At 44.4% G+C, this 22146-nt stretch overlaps 1 protein-coding gene across 1 annotated transcript in view; it reads left to right on the forward strand.

The window, feature by feature from the left end:
• The window catches only part of LOC121002372 (transient receptor potential cation channel subfamily A member 1-like), a 253721-nt gene that overhangs the window by 106640 nt on the left and 124935 nt on the right, over positions 1-22146 (forward strand). The window contains exons 2-3 of the mRNA XM_040433833.1: positions 18854-18956; positions 21199-21353. Of these exons, the coding sequence (XP_040289767.1) occupies positions 18863-18956; positions 21199-21353 (249 nt within the window). The 5' untranslated portion in view covers positions 18854-18862. The remainder of the gene's footprint in view (positions 1-18853; positions 18957-21198; positions 21354-22146) is intronic.

Below are 22146 nucleotides of genomic sequence, written 5' to 3' on the forward strand. Positions count from 1 at the left end.
ATTTTAAGACGTAAGATGATGTTACTGGATTACATGCTATCCGTGCTTCCTCATTGACAAACTCAGAGAACTTTTTAAAACTTGGGAAGTTCTTACCTAGATCTAACTGTTTATTCACATAGTGATTCAATCTAGAAGCCACTTCTTCAGGTAGCTTAGTTAGAATCCTGTGGTTTTCTAGATAGTCATTCAGTACTTCCAGTCCTTGAACATGTGGGATAGCATTGCTGCATGCTTGCATGAAGTCACCATACTTTTGGAGTCTGAAGTGTTCTTTAGGACCTATTTTAGGCCAGTTATTCAGTTTCTCTCTAAAGGCTCTTTGTACTAAGAAAGGATGACCATTTGTTTGTAGGCTTCTTCATCTTTTCTATTGCAATAGGAATTTTTTTTTTTTTTTTTTGTGCACTATTACAGTACACCAATTGATACCTTCTGGCGCAAAGACACAACCTCAGTAGATAAATAAAGGGTCTTTATTGGTGGGTGCCAGAGACTCTACATCAGGCCTCCACACTATAGGGTCACCCACCAATAAAGACCCTTTATTTATCTACTGAGGTCGTGTCTTTGCGCCAGAAGGTATCAATTGGTGTACTGTATTAGTGCACAAAATTTTTTTTTTCCTATTGCAATACATATCATTCCTCTGGAGACTTGGCGACTCCACCTACGAGGACTGAGAAGATACCGGCTGCACCGACCCCTTGTCCTCACGAGTGTTGTGCCCACGTATGCACAACACTATAAGGTGAGCACAACCATTAATGTCTTAATTCCATATATTCATTATTGAACTTATCACCCTATGAGCGCCTTCCTATCTTTTTTCGCCACAATCATCTTTTCTATAGAAGTTACCTTCAAGAACTTCCTTGGCTTCTCCACCAACATATCTCTGAAGGTAGAATAACTTGTTAACTGGACTGAAGCAATGATGCTCAATGATCATTTCAAAACTTGCCTTCCACTCTATCAACTTCAGTATGTCCCCTGAAAATACAGTAGGTTCCGGAACGGGAAGTCTAGAGAGGACTGTTCTCTGTGGTCTTGTTGGGACGATGGTTGTAACATTCTCCTGAGCATTGCCGTGGCATCTATGAATAGAATCATCCGGTTCTATTTTCTCACTTAGTTCTGAATTAGGTGAGTCCTTTTCTTCATCTTTTCTGGTAGAGGTAGAGGGTAAATTCACACACCCTTTTCCTAACACTGGATTAGGTCTTTCTTTGTTTTTACGAGCAGGGATGGAAGGATAATAACTTATTTCTTCACTACATGCTGGAGATTTCCTTTCATTCTCCTGGGCATATGAAGGAAAGTAGGAGTCTTTTTCTTCACTTAGTACAGATTTGAACCTATGACTACTCTGACTTATATCCTCCTCATGTACTCTGATTCTGGCTTCTATGATCTTAACTTATTTCTGCCTTTCCAGACTTATCAATTTAGCTTCCATTTGATGGCGCTGTGCCTCCATTTCAGCTTCCATTTGATGGCACTGTGCCTTGATTTCAGCTTTCATCTGATGGCATTGTGCATCCATTTCAGCTTCCATCTGATGGCGTTGTGCATCCTTTTCAGCTTGCTTTTTAGCCATCAGTTGACGCTGCGCCTCGATGGCAGCTTCCTGTCACGGGGTTCCGAAGGTGCACTCGGTCCCCCATTGCCCGCAGAACTGTTGCTTAGCTTTTGGAATGAGGTTCTGTGTTTGACCTCATTCCCAGGGCGGCTTTACTAGCTGGGTGGCTCCTTGCTCCTAAGTCTGCCTTGAGCGCCGAGCTGATCACTCGGTGCTCGACTGGTTGGTCTGTCGGTCATGTGACGCTGGCCATGTCACATGACCCTCACTCCCCACTATAAATACAGGCAGCCTGCTGGCTACAGGTTGCCTGTTAATTTCTAGGTTCCTGGTATTTGTTGGACTGCTGAATACTTACCTGATCCTGTTCCTTGACCATCCTTTTGCCTGATCCTCCTGTACTGCGCATCCGTCCTGGTATTGTGACCTCGGCTCCCACCTGACTACTCTCTTAGGACTCCTCTTGTACTTCTCTGCTCTTCTGGTATTTATGACCCCGGCTTCTCCTGACAATTCTCTGCTTGCTCCATTTGTACTTTGCAGCTTTCCTGGTATTGACTCGGTCCGTTCACGTCCTGTTGTTTGTCTGTCTGTCATCCCTGCACTTACTCCAAGTTAGGGATTGCCGTCCAGTTGTTCCCTGTCATTAGGACTCGCGAGGCAAGTAGGCAGGGCCAGGGGTAAGGGTGGAGCGCAGTGGTCACTTCCCTCCCCCCTGTGTGTGTGTACGCGACCATTACAGATTAACAGGCCCAATAACCACTGTATTATGAATCCTCTGGTGACCCTGACTGACTATGTCTCTAATCTGACGCAGATGGTGCAGGAGTTAGGGGAAAAACTCAGCTCTTTTGAGTTAGGGCAAGGCTCTTCCACTCCTCAGGCCTCCAGTCCTCATTTTGAGCCCCAGATTAAGCTCCCAGAAACCTTTTCTGGAGACCGGAAGAAGTTTCTCTCTTTTAAGGAGAGTTGCAAACTTTACTTCCGTTTGCGCCCCGTGTCCTCTGGCCCCGAGAGTCAACGCGTGGGCATTATCATTTCCCGATTACAGGGTGATCCCCAGGACTGGGCGTTCTCTTTACCTGCTGGCGCCAGTTGTTTATATTCTGTGGAGGGGTTCTTTCAGGCCCTAGGTACCCTCTATGATGAACCAGACAGGGCTCTAGTAGCCGAGACGGCTCTAAAGGCACTGGTTCAGGGCAATTTACCAGCGGAGGATTATTGCTCCCAATTCAGAAAGTGGTGTGTCCCCTCAGGATGGAACGAACCAGCCCTGAAGAGTCAGTTCAGGTCAGGTCTGTCTGATAAATTAAAGGATCTTCTGGTCAGTTATCAACTTCCAGAGACCTTAGAGGAGATGATGACCCTTGTTGTCCGACTTGACCGACGGGTTAGAGAGAGACGACAGGAACAACAGTTCTCTTCCCAGATGGTGGTCCAGCCAGAGGCCTATCCCAGAGACAATGCTGAGGTCTCCACCGAGGAACCCATGCAGGTTGGCATGACCCGAGGGAATCTTCGCCGCAGACGTGGAGAATGCTTTTACTGTGGAGATTCTGACCATTGTGTCAACCAGTGTCCTAAGAAGGTCCTCTCTGTCAAGTCTCCTAAGGCAAGGCAACCTAAAGACCAGGTACACCCTGAATTTTCTAAATGTAAGCTTTCGGTACCCATTACGATTTCTCTGGGAGTAGATAAATGGCCGGGTAAGGCCTTTATTGATTCTGGCTCAGCGGCTAGCTTTATTGACTCTGAGTATGCTGTTAGATTGGGTATTCCTATGTTTGCCTTACCAACTCCTATCCATGTCATGGCTATTGATGCTACTCCTCTTATTGGTGGTACGGTGAGCTTATGTACCTCGGAGATTTCTCTAACCGTGGGTGTGTGCCACTCAGAGAGATGTTCGCTTCTAGTCCTGGAGAACCTACCTGCTGAGGTGGTACTAGGGTTGCCTTGGCTCCGACTACATAACCCCACTATAGATTAGTCCAATGGGGAGTTGGTGAGATGGGGGCTCGTGTGTGACTCGTGCTTGTCCGTGGTACAGGCTGGGGTCTCAGTAAAGTCTGATACTTTACCCTCTGTTGTTAGAGAATATTCTGATGTATTCTCATCACCAACCCCGGAGGTTCTACCCCCCCATAGACCTTATGATTGTACCATAGAGCTAGTAGAGGGGGCCAAGTTTCCTAAAGGACGAATTTATAATCTTTCTATGCCCGAACGCAAGGCCATGGAAGATTATATTAAGGAGAGCCTTGGTAAAGGGCATATTAGACCTTCTGTCTCTCCTATGGGGGCAGGGTTTTTCTTCGTTAAGAAAAAAGATGGTGGTCTTAGGCCATGTATCAATTACCGGAGATTAAATAAAATCACTGTCCAGAATAGATACTCCCTCCCATTGATTCCGGATTTATTTAACCAGGTCCTGGGGGCAACCTGGTTTTCCAAAATTGACCTGAAAGGGGCATACAATCTAATCCGAATCAAGGAGGGAGACGAATGGAAGACGGCGTTCAATACTCCGGTAGGACACTTTGAATATCAGGTGATGCCTTTTGGACTCAGCAATGCCCCAGCTGTGTTCCAAAACTTCATGAATGACATTCTTAGGGAGTTCTTAGGTAAATTTGTTATTGTCTATCTTGAGGACATTTTGATATTCTCTCCTGACTTCGAATCCCATGTGTCTCATGTTAGACAAGTATTAGAGGTGTTGAGGGAGAATCAGCTATCCGCTAAACAAGAGAAATGTGTCTTTGGTGTGCAGGAGATTCTATTTCTAGGGCATGTTCTGACTCCTCACGCCTTCAAGATGGATCCTGGTAAGGTACTAGCAATTAAGGAATAGGTAAGACCTTCATCCTTAAAGGCCTTACAACGGTTCTTAGGTTTCGCCAATTACTATCGTAAATTTATTATGAATTTTTCCGTAATTGCTAAACCGTTGACCGACCTTACTAAGAAAGGGGCGGATTTGGAGAATTGGTCTACTGAGGCCATTTCTTCATTTGAAAAATTAAAAAAGGCATTCAGTAGCGCTCCCATTCTGATCCAGCCTGATCAGGAGAAACCTTTTATTGTGGAGGTGGATGCATCCGAGGACGGCGCAGGAGCAGTCCTTTCACAAGGTCCTGCCAGCCTCACTAATCTGAGACCATGTGCCTTCTTCTCCAGGAAATTCTCTCCCACGGAGAGAAACTACGACATAGGGAATAGGGAGCTGCTGGCCATTAAATGGGCATTTGAGGAGTGGAGGCATTTTCTGGAGGGGGCAAGGCATTGTGTAACTGTTGTCACTGACCATAAAAACCTTATGTTTCTCGAGTCTGCTAAGAGGTTGAATCCCCGTCAAGCCAGATGGGCTCTGTTTTTTACTCGTTTTGATTTTTCCATCACGTTCAGGCCGGGAAGTAAAAATGTGAAGGCGGACGCATTATCTCGGAGCTTCCAGGCTTTTCAACCTACTGAGGTACCACCTGAATCCATCCTACCAGCAAAAATCTTCTTAGCAGCTCTTACCCAGGATATCTCGGCTCGCATTAGGTCGGAACAACATCTGACACCGGTATCCACCCCAACAGATAAGTTGTTTGTTCCCGTACAATTTCGTCTCCAGCTGTTGGGTGAGTGTCACGATTCTGCCTTTTGTGGACATCCGGGTGTTGAGGGCACTAAGGATCTGGTTTCTAGATCTTATTGGTGGCCCACTCTAACTAGGGATGTCAAGTCCTATGTGTCAGCCTGTGAGGTTTGTGCCAGGTCCAAGACACCTAGGACTCGCCCTGCTGGTAACCTACGACCCCTACCCATTCCCAGTAGACCCTGGTCCCATATCTCGATGGACTTTATAACTGACCTACCGCTGGCGGAGGGTAAGACTGTAGTGTGGGTAGTGGTGGATAGGTTTAGCAAGATGGTCCATTTCATTCCCCTGTCTAAACTCCCGAATGCCAAAACCCTGGCGTCTATTTTTGTGAAAGAAATTGTTCGATTGCATGGTATCCCGGAAAATATTGTTTCGGACAGGGGTGTGCAGTTTGTGTCCAAATTCTGGAGGGCCTTCTGTCAAAGATGTAAAATTTTGTTGTCTTTTTCTTCCGCCTACCATCCTGAGAGTAATGGGCAGACTGAACGCCTTAATCAGTCTGTGGAACAATTCCTGAGGTTGTATGTTGCTGATGACCAGCAATTATGGGTCAAATTCCTTCCGTTGGCTGAATTTGCTCTGAATAACCGTGTCAATTCTTCTGCTGGGGTCTCCCCTTTCTTTTGTAACCATGGTTTTCATCCCCGTTTTCATTCTGGGTCGTCCGTCTCCTCCTCTAACCCTGAAGCTGATAAACTCTCCTCCGAACTGTGCACAGTTTGGGCCCGGGTTCAATCGAACCTAGAAAAGGCTCAATGTTCTCAAAAACTCAAGGCCGATAGGAGACGTTCAAGGGGGGTAAACTTTCAGGTTGGGGATAAAGTATGGTTGTCCTCCAAGAATCTATCTCTCAAGGTAACTTCTAAAAAAAATTCTCCTCGATTTATTGGACCATATAAGATCACGGAAGTGATTAACCCGGTATCTTTTAGGTTGGAGCTGCCTGAGTCATTCCACATTCATAATGTGTTCCATAAATCTCTGCTTAAAAAATATTTTGAACCGGTAGTACCATCAAAAGCCTCGCCTCCGCCAGTTCTTGTTAATGATGCTGTCGAGTATGTGGTGTCTAAAATAGTGGATGTCAGGAAGGTGCGTAATTCCTTGCAGTACCTGATTCACTGGAAGGGGTATGAACCTGAAGAGAGATCTTGGGTACCTGCCAGGGAGGTTCATGCTCCTAGACTTGTTCGTAAATTTCATTTAGAACACCCTGAAAAGCCATCGCCTGAAGTCTTGGGTCCGGTGGCCCCTCGTAAAAGGGGGGGTACTGTCACGGGGTTCCGAAGGTGCACTCGGTCCCCCATTGCCCGCAGAACTGTTGCTTAGCTTTTGGAATGAGGTTCTGTGTTTGACCTCATTCCCAGGGCGGCTTTACTAGCTGGGTGGCTCCTTGCTCCTAAGTCTGCCTTGAGCGCCGAGCTGATCACTCGGTGTTCGACTGGTTGGTCTGTCGGTCATGTGACGCTGGCCACGTCACATGACCCTCACTCCCCACTATAAATACAGGCAGCCTGCTGGCTACAGGTTGCCTGTTAATTTCTAGGTTTCTGGTATTTGTTGGACTGCTGAATACTTACCTGATCCTGTTCCTTGACCATCCTTTTGCCTGATCCTCCTGTACTGCGCATCCGTCCTGGTATTGTGACCTTGGCTCCCACCTGACTACTCTCTTAGGACTCCTCTTGTACTTCTCTGCTCTCCTGGTATTTATGACCCCGGCTTCTCCTGACAATTCTCTGCTTGCTCCATTTGTACTTTGCAGCTTTCCTGGTATTGACTCGGTCCGTTCACGTCCTGTTGTTTGTCTGTCTGTCATCCCTGCACTTACTCCAAGTTAGGGATTGCCGTCCAGTTGTCCCCTGTCATTAGGACTCGCGAGGCAAGTAGGCAGGGCCAGGGGTAAGGGTGGAGCGCAGTGGTCACTTCCCTCCCCCCTGTGTGTGTGTGTACGCGACCGTTACACTTCCATCTCAATTTCTGCTTTCACGACAGCAAGTTGTTCAGCTAATTCCTTTCTTTTGGCTGAAGTATTTGAGGATTTTGATATGTGGGTGGCACTTCTGCTAGCAAAGGAAGTCACACTTGAGATTGTGGTTCTCCCTAAGGACCTAGCATAGTCTCTCATAAAAAGCTTGTTCATTCTACTTCTTGCTTTAACTAGTTCTCTCATGAGCTTTACTAAATCTTTAGTGACCGCAGTACACATGTCTCTGTTCTTTACAATATCCTGGGAAGGTGTCGTAAGTGACCGCAGGTTGACATATGCTGCCATAAGCTCTGATTCAGATTCTTCTACCGTCTCTACCATATCACTCAAGTTCCTTTTTATACTTTCTTGCTTTAGCTTTCTACGAATGTCTTTAATGTATGATTTCCACCTCTCATGCATTCTGGTGAACTTTTTTTCTTTTAATGCTGCTTCTTGCTCCAAATTTTCCAGCATCTTTGGGGTCGGTTTTCTGGCACGTGATGAACATCTTAGTTCTTCTGCTTGGGCTATATTTGTTTGAGGCAAGACTAATGCTGCAAAAGAATCTTCTACCTCAGACAGGCTCCATTGCTCTTCAACTTCTACTCTATCTATCTTTGTATCCTCTAACAGTGGCATGTTAATGCTAGGCTCAGACATTTTACTTTAAATGCTATAACAATCAATACAAATATTAAGAGTCCTTTCACTTTAAATGCAATATTGACAAATGCAGAAATAAATGACTTTCACTTAAAATGCAATAGAGTCCGTGTAATACAAACTGTCCTTTGTTTTACTTTAAAGAGACATCAAAAATGTCTCTTTATGCCAAAGCCTATATGCAATGATAAGTAATAAAGGAAAGCTCTGACCTTATTCTGAAGAGCAGTATACTGCGATCTGAAGGTTGCTGGAACAAATGTCTGTCTTAAAGGAGACTTGTCTTTTCTTGATGTGATGCGATGCTCTGCGCTGACTTGCGATGATCTGTGCAGAGTTGCGATGCTTTGTGATGACTTGCGAGGATATGTGATGACTTGGATAAGCTGCTGCAGGGTTTGGGCCTAGTGGCGGGAAACAAGCTGACTGCAGTACGTGGTCTCTCCGTGGATAGCGGTGCAGGCACTCTAGCTCTGGACTTTGGCCTCCCACCATGTGTCTCTTTCTCTCTCTAGGGATTGCAGGAGGGTTGGCGCTCCTTCTCTGACTATCTTGCATATGCCGTTCTGCCACTTTAAGAGTCAGCTGCAGTTTGACTAATGCACACGTTCTATGACCTTTATGGTAGCTCCGCTGAGATGTCTTTGCTTGCTCACTCAGGGAAAAGTTGCTGCGTGGCGGTATATGCTGGCGCTCCGCTGCTCTAATGCACTGTTTACTGTGCAAGTTGAGGAGCGCTATCACTTCACCCTCTGAGGGCAATAGTTCCACTGTGGCAGGCGCAGCACTATGAAGTGCCTTTTGTGCTGTGGCATTAGAAGAATTTTGATATCTCTGACTTTTAGTCTAACCAGACTGTCTATTACTCTGTAATTCCTCTAGCGCCTTTCTATGGAAACAGTAGGTTTAACCACCTCAGCCCCCAGTGCTTAAACACCCTGAAAGACCAGGCCACTTTTTACACTTCTGACCTACACTACTTTCACCGTTTATTGCTAGGTCATGCAACTTACCACCCAAATGAATTTTACCTCCTTTTCTTCTCACTAATAGAGCTTTCATTTGGTGGTATTTCATTGCTGCTGACATTTTTACTTTTTTTGTTATTAATCGAAATTTAACGATTTTTTTGCAAAAAAATGACATTTTTCACTTTCAGTTGTAAAATTTTGCAAAAAAAACGAGATCCCTATATAAATTTTGCTCTAAATTTATTGTTCTACATGTCTTTGATAAAAAAAAAAATGTTTGGGTAAAAAAAAAAAATGGTTTGGGTAAAAGTTATAGCGTTTACAAACTATGGTACAAAAATGTGAATTTCCGCTTTTTGAAGCAGCTCTGACTTTCTGAGCACCTGTCATGTTTCCTGAGGTTCTACAATGGCCAGACAGTACAAACACCCCACAAATGACCCCATTTCGGAAAGTACATACCCTAAGGTATTCGCTGATGGGCATAGTGAGTTCATAGAACTTTTTATTTTTTGTCACAAGTTAGTGGAAAATGATGATTATTTTTTATTTTTATTTTTTTCTTACAAAGTCTCATATTCCACTAACTTGTGACAAAAAATAAAAACTTCCATGAACTCACTATGCCCATCAGCGAATACCTTGGGTTCTCTTCTTTCCAAAATGGGGTCACTTGTGGGGTAGTTATACTGCCCTGGCATACTAGGGGCCCAAATGTGTGGTAAGGAGTTTGAAATCAAATTCTGTAAAAACTGACCAGTGAAATCCGAAAGGTGCTCTTTGGAATATGGGCCCCTTTGCCCACCTAGGCTGCAAAAAAGTGTCACACATCTGGTATCTCCGTACTCAGGAGAAGTTGGGGAATGTGTTTTGGGGTGTCATTTTACATATACCCATGCTGGGTGAGAGAAATATCTTGGCAAAAGACAACTTTTCCCATTTTTTTATACAAAGTTGGCATTTGACCAAGATATTTCTCTCACCCAGCATGGGTATATGTAAAATGACACCCCAAAACACATTCCTCAACTTCTCCTGAATACAGAGATACCATATGTGTGACACTTTTTTGCAGCCTAGGTGGGCAAAGGGGCCCATATTCCAAAGAGCACCTTTCGGATTGCACTGGTCAGTTTTTACAGAATTTGATTTCAAACTTCTTACCACACATTTGGGCCCCTAGAATGCCAGGGCAGTATAACTACCCCACAAGTGACCCCATTTTGGAAAGAAGACACCCCAAGGTATTCGCTGATGGGCATAGTGAGTTCATGGAAGTTTTTATTTTTTGTCACAAGTTAGTGGAATATGAGACTTTGTAAGAAAAATAAAAAATAAAAAAAAATCATCATTTTCCACTAACTTGTGACAAAAAATAAAAAATTCTAGGAAATCGCCATGCCCCTCACGGAATACCTTGGGGTATCTTCTTTCCAAAATGGGGTCACTTGTGGGGTAGTTATACTGCCCTGGCATTTTCCAGGGGCCCTAATGTGTGGTAAGTAGGTAAATGACCTGTGAAATCCTAAAGGTGCTCTTTGGAATATGGGCCCCTTTGCCCACCTAGGCTGCAAAAAAGTGTCACACATCTGGTATCGCCGTATTCAGGAGAAGTTGGGGAATGTGTTTTGGGGTGTCATTTTACATATACCCATGCTGGGTGAGAGAAATATCTTGGCAAAAGACAACTTTTCCCATTTTTTTATACAAAGTTGGCATTTGACCAAGATATTTCTCTCACCCAGCATGGGTATATGTAAAATGACACCCCAAAACACATTCCCCAACTTCTCCTGAGTACGGCGATACCAGATGTGTGACACTTTTTTGCAGCCTAGATGCGCAAAGGTGCCCAAATTCCTTTTAGGAGGGCATTTTTAGACCTTTGGATACCAGACTTCTCACGCTTTGGGGCCCCTAGAATGCCAGGGCAGTATAAATACCCCACATGTGACCCCATTTTGGAAAGAAGACACCCCAAGGTATTCAATGAGGGGCATGGCGAGTTCATAGAATTTTTTTTTTTTTGGCACAAGTTAGCGGAAATTGATATTTTTTATTTTTTTCTCACAAAGTCTCCCTTTCCGCTAACTTGGGACAAAAATTTCAATCTTTCATGGACTCAATATGCCCCTCACGGAATACCTGGGGGTGTCTTCTTTCCAAAATGGGGTCACATGTGGGGTATTTATACTGCCCTGGCATTCTAGGGGCCCTAAAGCGTGAGAAGAAGTCTGGAATATAAATGTCTAAAAAATTTTACGCATTTGGATTCCGTGAGGGGTATGGTGAGTTCATGTGAGATTTAATTTTTGGACACAAGTTAGTGGAATATGAGACTTTGTAAGAAAAAAAAATAATAATTCCGCTAACTTGGGCCAAAAAAATGTCTGAATGGAGCCTTACAGAGGGGTGATCAATGACAGGGGGGTGATCAATGACAGGGGGGTGATCAGAGAGTCTATATGGGGTGATCACCCCTCTGTCATTGATCACCCCTCTGTAAGGCTCGATTCAGATGTCCGTATGTGTTTTGCGGATCCGATCCATGTATCCGTGGATCCGTAAAAATCATACGGACATCTGAATGCAGCCTGACAGGGGGGTGATCAATGACAGGGGGGGGTGATCAATGACAGGGGGGTGATCAGGGAGTCTATATGGGGTGATCACCCCCCCTGGAAGGCTCCAGGGAGACGCCTGTATGTGTTTTGCGGATCCGATCCATCTATCAGTGGATCCGTAAAAATCATGTGGACATCTGAATGGAGCTTTACAGGGGGGTGATCAATGACAGGGGTGTAATCAATGACAGGGGGGTGATCAGGGAGTCTATATGGGGTGATCACCACAGTCATTGATCACGCCCCTGTAAGGCTCCATTCAGACGTCCGTGTGCGTTTTGCGGATTTGATCCATCTATCAGTGGATCCGTAAAAATCATGCGGTCATCTGAATGGAGCTTTACAGGGGGTTGATCAATGACAGGGGGGTAATCAATGACAGGGGGGTGATCAGGGAGTCTATATGGGGTGATCACCACAGTCATTGATCACGCCCCGGTAAGGCTCCACTCAGACTTCCGTGTGCGTTTTGCGGATCCGATCCATCTATCAGTGGATCCGTAAAAATCATGCGGACATCTGAATGGAGCTTTACAGGGGGTTGATCAATGACAAGGGGGTGATCAGGGAGTCTATATGGGGTGATCACCACAGTCATTGATCACGCCCCTGTAAGGCTCCATTCAGACGTCCGTGTGCGTTTTGCGGATCCGATCAATCTATCAGTGGATCTGTAAAAATCATGCGGACATCTGAATGGAGCTTTACAGGGGGTTGATCAATGACAGGGGGGTAATCAATGACAGGGGGGTGATCAGGGAGTCTATATGGGGTGATCACCACAGTCATTGATCACGCCCCTGTAAGGCTCCACTCAGACGTCCGTGTGCGTTTTGCGGATCCGATCCATCTATCAGTGGATCCGTAAAAATCATGCGGACATCTGAATGGAGCTTTACAGGGGGTTGATCAATGACAGGGGGGTAATCAATGACAGGGGGGTGATCAGGGAGTCTATATGGGGTGATCACCACAGTCATTGATCACGCCCCTGTAAGGCTCCACTCAGACGTCCGTGTGCGTTTTGCGGATCCGATCCATCTATCAGTGGATCCGTAAAAATCATGCGGACATCTGAATGGAGCTTTACAGGGGGTTTATCAATGACCGGGGGGTGATCAGGGAGTCTATATGGGGTGATCACCACAGTCATTGATCACGCCCCTGTAAGGCTCCATTCAGACGTCCGTGTGCGTTTTGCGGATCCGATCCATCTATCAGTGGATCCGTAAAAATCATGCGGACATCTGAATGGAGCTTTACAGGGGGTTGATCAATGACAGGGGGGTGATCAGGGAGTCTATATGGGGTGATCACCACAGTCATTGATCACGCCCCTGTAAGGCTCCATTCAGACGTCCGTGTGCGTTTTGCGGATCCGATCCATCTATCAGTGGATCCGTAAAAATCATGCGGACGTCTGAATGGAGCTTTACAGGGGTGTGATCAATGACATGGGGGTAATCAATGACAGGGGGTTAATCAGGGAGTCTATATGGGGTGATCAGGGGTGATCAAGGGTGAATAAGGGGTTAATAAGTGACAGGGGGGTGTAGTGTAGTGGTGTTTGGTGCAACATATTACTGAGCTACCTGTGTCCTCTGGTGGTCGATCCAAACAAAGGGGACCACCAGAGGACCTGGTAGCAGGTATATTAGACGCTGTTATCAAAACAGCGTCTAATATACCTGTTAGGGGTTAAAAAAAACACATCTCCAGCCTGCCAGCGAACGATCGCCGCTGGCAGGCTGGAGATCAACTCTCTTACCTTCCGTTCCTGTGAGCGCGCGCGCCTGTGTGCGCGCGTCCACAGGAAATCCCGGCCATCGCGAGATGACGCGTATATGCGTGAATGTGCGCAGCGCTGCCACCTCCAGAACGCGAATCTGCGTTAGGCGGTCCGGAGGTGGTTAAAGAGCACACCAAATGCTTGAAATAACTTCTTTATTAACTTCAACTTTTCTTCATATATAACACTGTCGCCTCCGCAGCAGATAAGCCATGTACAAAACACGTGTTGAAAAGATATCACAAAATGGTGGTATGATTAAGATGGTGGTTCAACTGTTCAATCATTCAACATAAAATGGTGGATATATTTCTCTCTTGAGTATCTGTACTCTCACTTTAAGTTATTTAAGCACTTTATGATCTCTCTGAGAGTTATATCTGAGGTCTAGCTAATAGTTCTGCTTGCTCAACTTGGTTTGCAGTTTGCAGTATGCAATTGCCTATGATCTAGTATGAGCAGTTCGCAGTTTGTATGCAATTTGTATGGAATCTGGTTTGTATTTGTATGGTTGCAATTGGTGGAACTGTAAGTAAACACATCTAATTCTAGTTCAGTATACAGTTCTAAACACAATACTAACAAAATGAACATTATATAACTGTTTTAACTACCTATTTTGGCCTCTTGTTACCATAAAACTCAGGTCTCAGTGGAGTGAATGTCTCTCCAGCTCCTGTCTCTGGTGAATAATTATTCTAGCAGCAGGAGCTGGGGGAATTCCCATACAGGCTGTGTGAGAAGCGGGCTGCGATTGGTCTAGACTCCTGACCAGCAACAACAGATTAACACTATGCTTTCTGTTGTTTCTGCTGTGTCACTGAGCTTACCTTACATTACAAAATTAATCTTAAAGGCATATTATCTTTTTCTGCTTCTGTGAACACAAAATATAACAGTTATATGACATCCAAAACATGATGTCACAGTAAATAACTCTGCTTTTGTCTTTAACACATAAACATAGGAACTGTATTAAGGCTATTGGCAGGTCTACCTGTATACACATAAAAGCTATACTAGCAAACTAGGACAAGTCTTAGCTGGCCAGCTACAGTGAATGCCTAATTTTTGGGGCCTGTACTTGCCCACAGTTACATATTTATCCTTTGACTGCCTAATGCACCTCCAGCCACAGAATCCAAAGTTCTTTGCTGTCAGGTGAATTCCTATTGCCTAATTTTTGGGGCCTGTACTTGCCAAAAGTTAAATTTTTATCCTGTGACTGCCTGATGTACCTCCAGCCACAGAATCCAAAGTTCTTTGCTGTCAGGTGAATGCCTATTGCCTAATTTTTGGGGGCTGTACTGGCCGACAGTTAAATTTTTTATCTCTAGCCACATAATCACACCCCTGTCTCACTCCTCTGCCTCTCATTATGGTGGCGTATAAGCCACATTCACCATAAGGACCTTCTAATGTCACAGGGTCATGTGACTGTGCCCCCCACCCCGTACTGTGCGATCGCACGGTTCGCGAACATTTAATCGCGAACGCGTGTTCGCGAATCGTCCTGGCCGATGTTCGTCCATCACTATTGCAGTGTAGTTGTGCCATATGTGTCGCACGACACATTTCGTCGTGTAGCCCTAGCGTAGGTCAGCCTGTGTAATGCATTGCAGATGCTCCAGCACTAGAGAGGGAGAAAGATGCCCTTTGTGGCATTAGAGAACACTACAGTCAGTGGCAGACAGCAGAGGGCAATAGATTGGTCTCAACTACCTGACAAATTTTTAGAAAATTGAATTTTGATATACTGTCCCTTTAACAACAGAATTCAGCAGATTTCTGTTTCGTATGAATATTTTCTTAGTTATCCTTTTTGCTTCGGAATTAAGACTGCAGCTTTAAATATTGAAGTTATTATGTTCCTCAAATCCGGAGAACACACAAAAGTCACTGATTTCAAGGAGGAGGAACAGAGTGCGGTCCTTCGAGGACGATGAACTCCCCCAGGATCCGTCTCCCCTTATGAATAATGCATTTGTCTTCTGGCATAATTCTGATGAGGGTAAAAATAAACCTGAACAATTACCGCAGGCCTGTAGGCCTCTATTAATGCCAACAACATATTGTTAACATGCATACACTGGCTTCTTTTGTGCACATTTTATAATACACTAGTAAACATACATGTAAATATGTGTAATATTAATAGAGGCATGTATACATATATACATATACACATGAAATCACAGTGTCACATGAGCATACAGTCTAATATCTATACATCTAGAAATGTATTATTCCACCTGGAGGCCCACAGCATTCTCCGATATGTATACAGCACCACTGTCTACCTCTTATGGTCAGGGTCATACAGAGAAATTGTAGGCACCCATAAAAAAAACTCAGAATGAGCCGAAAACGACTCCCCAAACTAGAGTATGTGGTGTATAGTGTGAGTGACTCTGATTCTCGTTATGTCATTTTTATCTTCATACTGTGCTCCAACAAACCAGCAGTGAAATGCTTTGAGAGGACTAAAGTGGCTCAGGTACATAATGGAGAGGACTCAAGGAGAAGTCCTCTCAATGCATTTTACTGCTTAGTCTGATATCCGTTCTGATATCTTGCAGGCTGTTTGTTCCCTCTGGATCCAGCATTACCGTTAGACACTGCTTTCACATCCGGCCCCATTAAATTATGATGGTGACTGGCGGAGATCTGGCCGCAAACTGGCAAGACTCGGACGGTTGGATCTCGCAAGAACACCCTGCCGGATTTCACAATGCTAGTAGTTTGGGGGGTGTTTTGGAGCTGAAAGATTCCCCTTAATCTGTATGCAGGGAGCTCCCCTCAGTAGCAGCTACAGGTCATAAAATGCAGGGGAAGCTACTCATTGCTGGGTCCCTTTCTGTAAAGTGCTCCTCAGGGGCGTAACTAGAAGTGACTGGGCCCCACAGCAAATTTTTGTATGGGGCCCCCTCCCCCCCAAGAAAACTACTGATCGTTACACAAAAACAAGCCCTCACATAGACCGAAATATAGAAAAGTAATTTTTTAAAGTAATTAAACCAAATAAAAACTATACAAGTTTTGTATCGTATTGAGCCGCAGAATAAAGACGTCATTTTTAGTGATCGCCGTGATGTCAAAACCTCAAAAACCTTGGCGGAATTGTGTGTGTTTTTTGTTTTATTTTTTTTAAACCCACAAAGAATTTATTTTTTTCCTGCTTTCTGATACAAGACATGGTAAATTAAGTGGCGACATTTAAAAAATGTTTCTTGTCCTACACAAAAAAAGCCCTCATATGACTATGTGAATGGAAAAATAAAAAGGTTATGGCTAATGTAAAAATGAAAATGGGCCCGGTCTTTAAGGGGTAAAAGGTATCAAACTACAATGTTTTATATTGCTTGCTCTTTTTGAGAGCATCAGGGTTTTTGCACATTTTACATACACAGCTCTGCGTGGCACATTATATATCACTGTGTTGCACATTTTACATACACAGCTCTGCTACACACACATCTCTGAGTGGCACATTATATATCACTGTGTTGCACATTTTACATACACAGCTCTGCTGTGCACATTATACATCCCTGTGTCGCATACAGCTCTGCTACATACACCACACACACTACTGTGCTGGATTCACACTATACACCTATCCAGGGCCGGTAGCGAATCTACATTTGGGCAAATTTAACATTTCTGCCCCTCATGATTCGTCCATTTCTTGCCCCCCCCCATGTGCCAATATCATAGTGCCATCCTCTCCCCCTGCCCCCTAATGTGCCAGTATCAAGTGCCTCTCTCCTCCCCCCTCCATGTGCCAGTATCATAGTGCCATCCTCACCCCCTAATGTGCCAGTATCAAGTGCCTCTCTCCTCCCCCCCATGTGCCAATATCATAGTGCCATCCTCTCCCCCTGCCCCCTAATGTGCCAGTATCAAGTGCCCCTCTCCTTCCCCCCTCCATGTGCCAGTATCATAGTGCCATCCTCTCCCCCTGCCCCCTAATGTGCCAGTATCAAGTGCCTCTCTCCTCCCCCCTCAATGTGCCAGTATCATGGCGCCAATAGCCCCCCCTCCCTCGTGGCAGTAAAGTAACAGTCCGGTATTTAAAAAAAAAAAAAAAAAAACACTTTTCTACTTACCTCCATGTCAGCGGTGCGATGCGATGCGATGCGATGCAGGCCTCTTCCTCTTCCTGTGTTCCCAGCAGCCTCTAGTGTTGAAGATTTGGTGCTCCGTGTTACTGTTTAGCCTGTCTTTCAGAAAAGTTTAAGATGGGATTCCAACTCATGACCTTCTGTATCAGAGGCAAAGCACCTAACCACACAGCTATGACAGCTGTACAGCTAGTTATTTAAAAAAAAAAAAAATATATATATATATATATAAAGTAGAAACACGGACAGCACTCCAAGTAGAAAAGTGGTATTTAATCACCCATGCAGATGGCAACGTTTCAGCTCAAACAAGAGCCTTTTTCTTGTTTGAGCTGAAACGTTGCCATCTGCATGGGTGATTAAATACCACTTTTCTACTTGGAGTGCTGTCCGTGTTTCTACTTTGTCTATTTGGGGTAAGCAGCTATATCCCTGGACGTAGCACCCACACTACCTGTTTCCAGTGCCGCCATTATTTTTTCTTTTTTTATATATATATATATATATATATAATGACTTCTACTGTAGATAACTTTGATACCTAGTGTACAACCATACACATGACAGTTGCCCCAACACACCCAGTCTGCTACATCCATACAAAGTGTGCTGGGGCAGCTGTCATGTGTATGTACACTAGCTATCAAAGTTACCTACAGTAGAAGTAACTGGTAATACAGCTGTCATAGCTGTGTGGGTCAATGCCTTGCCTCTGATGTGAAAGGTCGAGAGTTCGAATCCCAGGAGAAACTTTTCTGAAAGACATGTTAAATGAGATTTAAATACAAGGGTCTCGTAGCTCAGAGAGTGTGTCTCAGCCTGTCAGCTCTGCAGGGATTGACAGGACACGCTGTCGGGTGCCGGGCCCCCTGTCAGCCCGGGCCCCGAAGCAGTCGCTTCCCCGGTAGTTACGCCACTGGTGCTCCTTATCAGTGGCCTGTATAGTTGGCACGACACTGCTTATAGTGATAAGAGGAGTAACACAGCAGTACAATAATTATTGGAGTTACAGTTGCATTGATCACACCCAAGTGACAAATAGGAGCAGGGAATACTGTAAAATATATTAAAGGAATCCTGTCATCAGATATACTGTCCCAAGGCTGGCAACAGCTTTCTAAAGATGTGACTCTTTGAAAAGGACTTTAAAGCATAAAGGACTAAATAAAGTTATAAAGTAACGTATCTGGGTCTAGTCATGGGGTGGTCCTAGTCTCGGGAGTAGTCACATAGTCCTAGCATCTGGTGCATGGACAGTGAAGCAAGTTATACAGGCTGGCTTCATCTACGCATGTATCGGATGCCAGGGGAGTTGCCTTTAATACTAGAACTACAGGACTACTCCTGAGACCAAGACCATCCCCATGACTAGACCCAGGTAGCCTCCACCAAGAGCCTGCAGGAGCTGGCTAGCTACAGTAGATACTGCAGCTAAATCTAGCTTCTTACTCAGTTTGTGCCCTTTTTTTCTTTAAGGGGAATGCCATGGCTTCTGATGAAAAGCTATCCTGGATAAAGGCTCAGTACACCAAGTATATACCTCTCCTGAAGCGATCGAAAGATGACATTGCCAGATCAGGTACTGGACACTTGCCCCATAGGAACAAGGCTTTACTGGTTCACTGAATTGCTTTCCATTACATTCCACTGTAGTATAGTGCACTGGGGGAGATTTTTCAAGATTGGCGTTCCTATAAGCCAGTCTTGATCTCCTGTGCGCTGGAGTGAGATGCGCCTAATTTATTAAGAGGCAGATCCCTCTTAATTAGAGCCATCTCTGGTGCTTTATCCGCCAGAAAATCAAATCCACTCCAGCTTGGGGTTGGAGTAGACTTGAGCTATAACGCTAGTTTCTGGTGCAAGTTACAGTACATCTGGCAGGATGTAGCAGGCTTCGCTCCTCTAAGCCCCAACCCCTTTCTTTCCACTTTGGAAAAGAGGTGAGAAGCTCAAAAAGTCACAAATTATGGCACATATATGGTGTGCACCATAATTTGCAACTTTTTAACACCACAATATTATTTGATAGGAATTGGATAAAAAAAAATGCAGCAAAAACTTGCAGTGTAGTTTTAACCACACTTCAACCACTACATGTAAAAGTACCCTAATTGGTATTATTGTATATATTGTTTATGCCATATTCATGTACAAACCGGATTCCAAAAAAGTTGGGACACTATACAAATCGTGAATAAAAACTGAATGCAATGATGTGGAGGTGCCAACTTCTAATATTTTATTCAGAATAGAACATAAATCACGGAACAAAAGTTTAAACTGAGAAAATGTACAATTTTAAGGGAAAAATATGTTGCATCAGAATTTCATGGTGTCAACAAATCTCAAAAAAGTTGGGACAAGGCCATTTTCACCACTGTGTGGCATCTCCCCTTCTTCTTACAACACTCAACAGACGTCTGGGGACCGAGGAGACCAGTTTCTCAAGTTTAGAAATAGGAATGCTCTCCCATTCTTGTCTAATACAGGCCTCTAACTGTTCAATCGTCTTGGGCCTTCTTTGTTGCACCTTCCTCTTTAGGATGCGCCAAATGTTCTCTATAGGTGAAAGATCTGGACTGCAGACTGGCCATTTCAGTACCCGGATCCTTCTCCTACGCAGCCATGATGTTGTGATTGATGCAGAATGTGGTCTGGCATTATCTTGTTGAAAAATGCAGGGTCTTCCCTGAAAGAGATGACGTCTGGATGGGAGCATATGTTGTTCTAGAACCTGAATATATTTTTCTGCATTGATGGTGCCTTTCCAGACATGCAAGCTGCCCATGCCACACGCACTCATGCAACCCCATACCATCAGAGATGCAGGCTTCTGAACTGAGCGTTGATAACAACTTGGGTTGTCCTTGTCCTCTTTGGTCCGGATGACATGGCATCCCAGATTTCCAAAAAGAACTTTGAATCGTGACTCGTCTGACCACAGAACAGTCTTCCATTTTGCCACACTTCATTTTAAATGATCCCTGGCCCAGTGAAAACCCCTGAGCTTGTGGATCTTGCTTAGAAATGGCTTCTTCTTTGCACTGTAGAGTTTCAGCTGGCAACGGCGGATGGCACGGTGGATTGTGTTCACTGACAATGGTTTCTGGAAGTATTCCTGAGCCCATTCTGTGATTTCCTTTACAGTAGCATTCCTGTTTGTGGTGCAGTGTCGTTTAAGGGCCCGGAGATCACGGGGATCCAGTATGGTTTTACGGCCTTGACCCTTACGCACAGAGATTGTTCCAGATTCTCTGAATCTTCGGATGATGTTATGCACAGTTGATGATGATAGATGCAAAGTCTTTGCAATTTTTCGCTGGGTAACACCTTTCTGATATTGCTCCACTATCTTTCTGCGCAACATTGTGGGAATTGGTGATCCTCTACCCATCTTGGCTTCTGAGAGACACTGCCACTCCGAGAAGCTCTTTTTATACCCAATCATGTTGCCAATTGACCTAATTAGTGTTAATTGGTCTTCCAGCTCTTCGTTATGCTCAAATATACTTTTTCCAGCCTCTTATTGCTACTTGTCCCAACTTTTTTGGGATTTGTTGACACCGTGAAAATTGGAATCAACGTATTTTTCCTTAAAAATGATACATTTACTCGGATTAAACGTTTGATCTGTCATCTACGTTCTATTACAAATAAAATATTGACATTTGCCATCTCCACATCATTGCATTCAGTTTTTATTTACAATTTGTTTAGTGTCCCAACTTTTTTGGAATCCGGTTTGTACTTTCCTTACATTTTATAGCTATACCCCAAATGATCGCAACTTATCTCTCTCCTCTATTACCTCCTGGGCATAGGTCGCACTTCATCTGAAACCTACTCAGGCCTGGAGGACAGATGTGAAGACACCGGTGAAGAGACCATTCACCTTCCAGAAGAAGTGACCAATTTTAAGTCTCAGCCAAGTGTTTTAAGATATTTCATACATCTCAGCAAAAATGATGAAGAACAGGTATCCAAGATGGCCGTTCCAGTGGGTGTCATCATTTATACAATAACAGTGCAGATAAAATGTGGAGCTGCAAACCAGAGCACTTACTTGTTCTTACCTCAACTGGAAAATTTAAGTTGAAAATCTTGAGCACAGTGTTAGCATTTGTGAAGTTCACAAATGATTGCATTGTTCTTGGCATGTCTGAAAATTGTACTATGATAAAACCTCATAAGCTATAGACACCTTCGAATGCATTTTTCTTATAAAAAAAAACGAATTCCCAATTTATTTTTTTTACTTCTGCAGCCTGCATGTTTTAAATATATTGCAGACTGCTCTGCCCCATTCACAGCGAAAGTAGTCAGAGATGCTGTCTGATGCCTTGGTCTGTAACCGTTTTCTCTCCTCCCCTAAGAGCTCATAAACACCCTGCCGATAATCTGTTTGAAGAGGCAGCGGTGCTCGGATGAGTGCTGTCGCCTCTTCTAAGGCCAGTGATATCAAGTCCATCATTCAAGTGGCCTTTCTTCAACTCAGGATTGAGCAGCGTGTATGAGAGCTGCCTTCTCTGCTCTGTTTACATGCTCGCCGCAGCAATTGCAGTGGTGAACAGGTGTAATTACAAGTATGGCGTCCCCATTCTGTTCTATGGGACGGCTCTGTCTGTTCAAGTGAACTACTACAGAGCCGTCCCATAGAAGTGAATGGGGACGCCATACTTGTAATTACACCTGCTCACCACTGCAATTGCTGCGGCGAGCAGGTAAACACAACAGAGAACGCAGCGCTCATATGAGCGCTACCTTTTATT

This window comes from Bufo bufo, chromosome 5, assembly GCF_905171765.1.
Source record: "Bufo bufo chromosome 5, aBufBuf1.1, whole genome shotgun sequence".
NCBI lineage: Eukaryota > Metazoa > Chordata > Amphibia > Anura > Bufonidae > Bufo > Bufo bufo.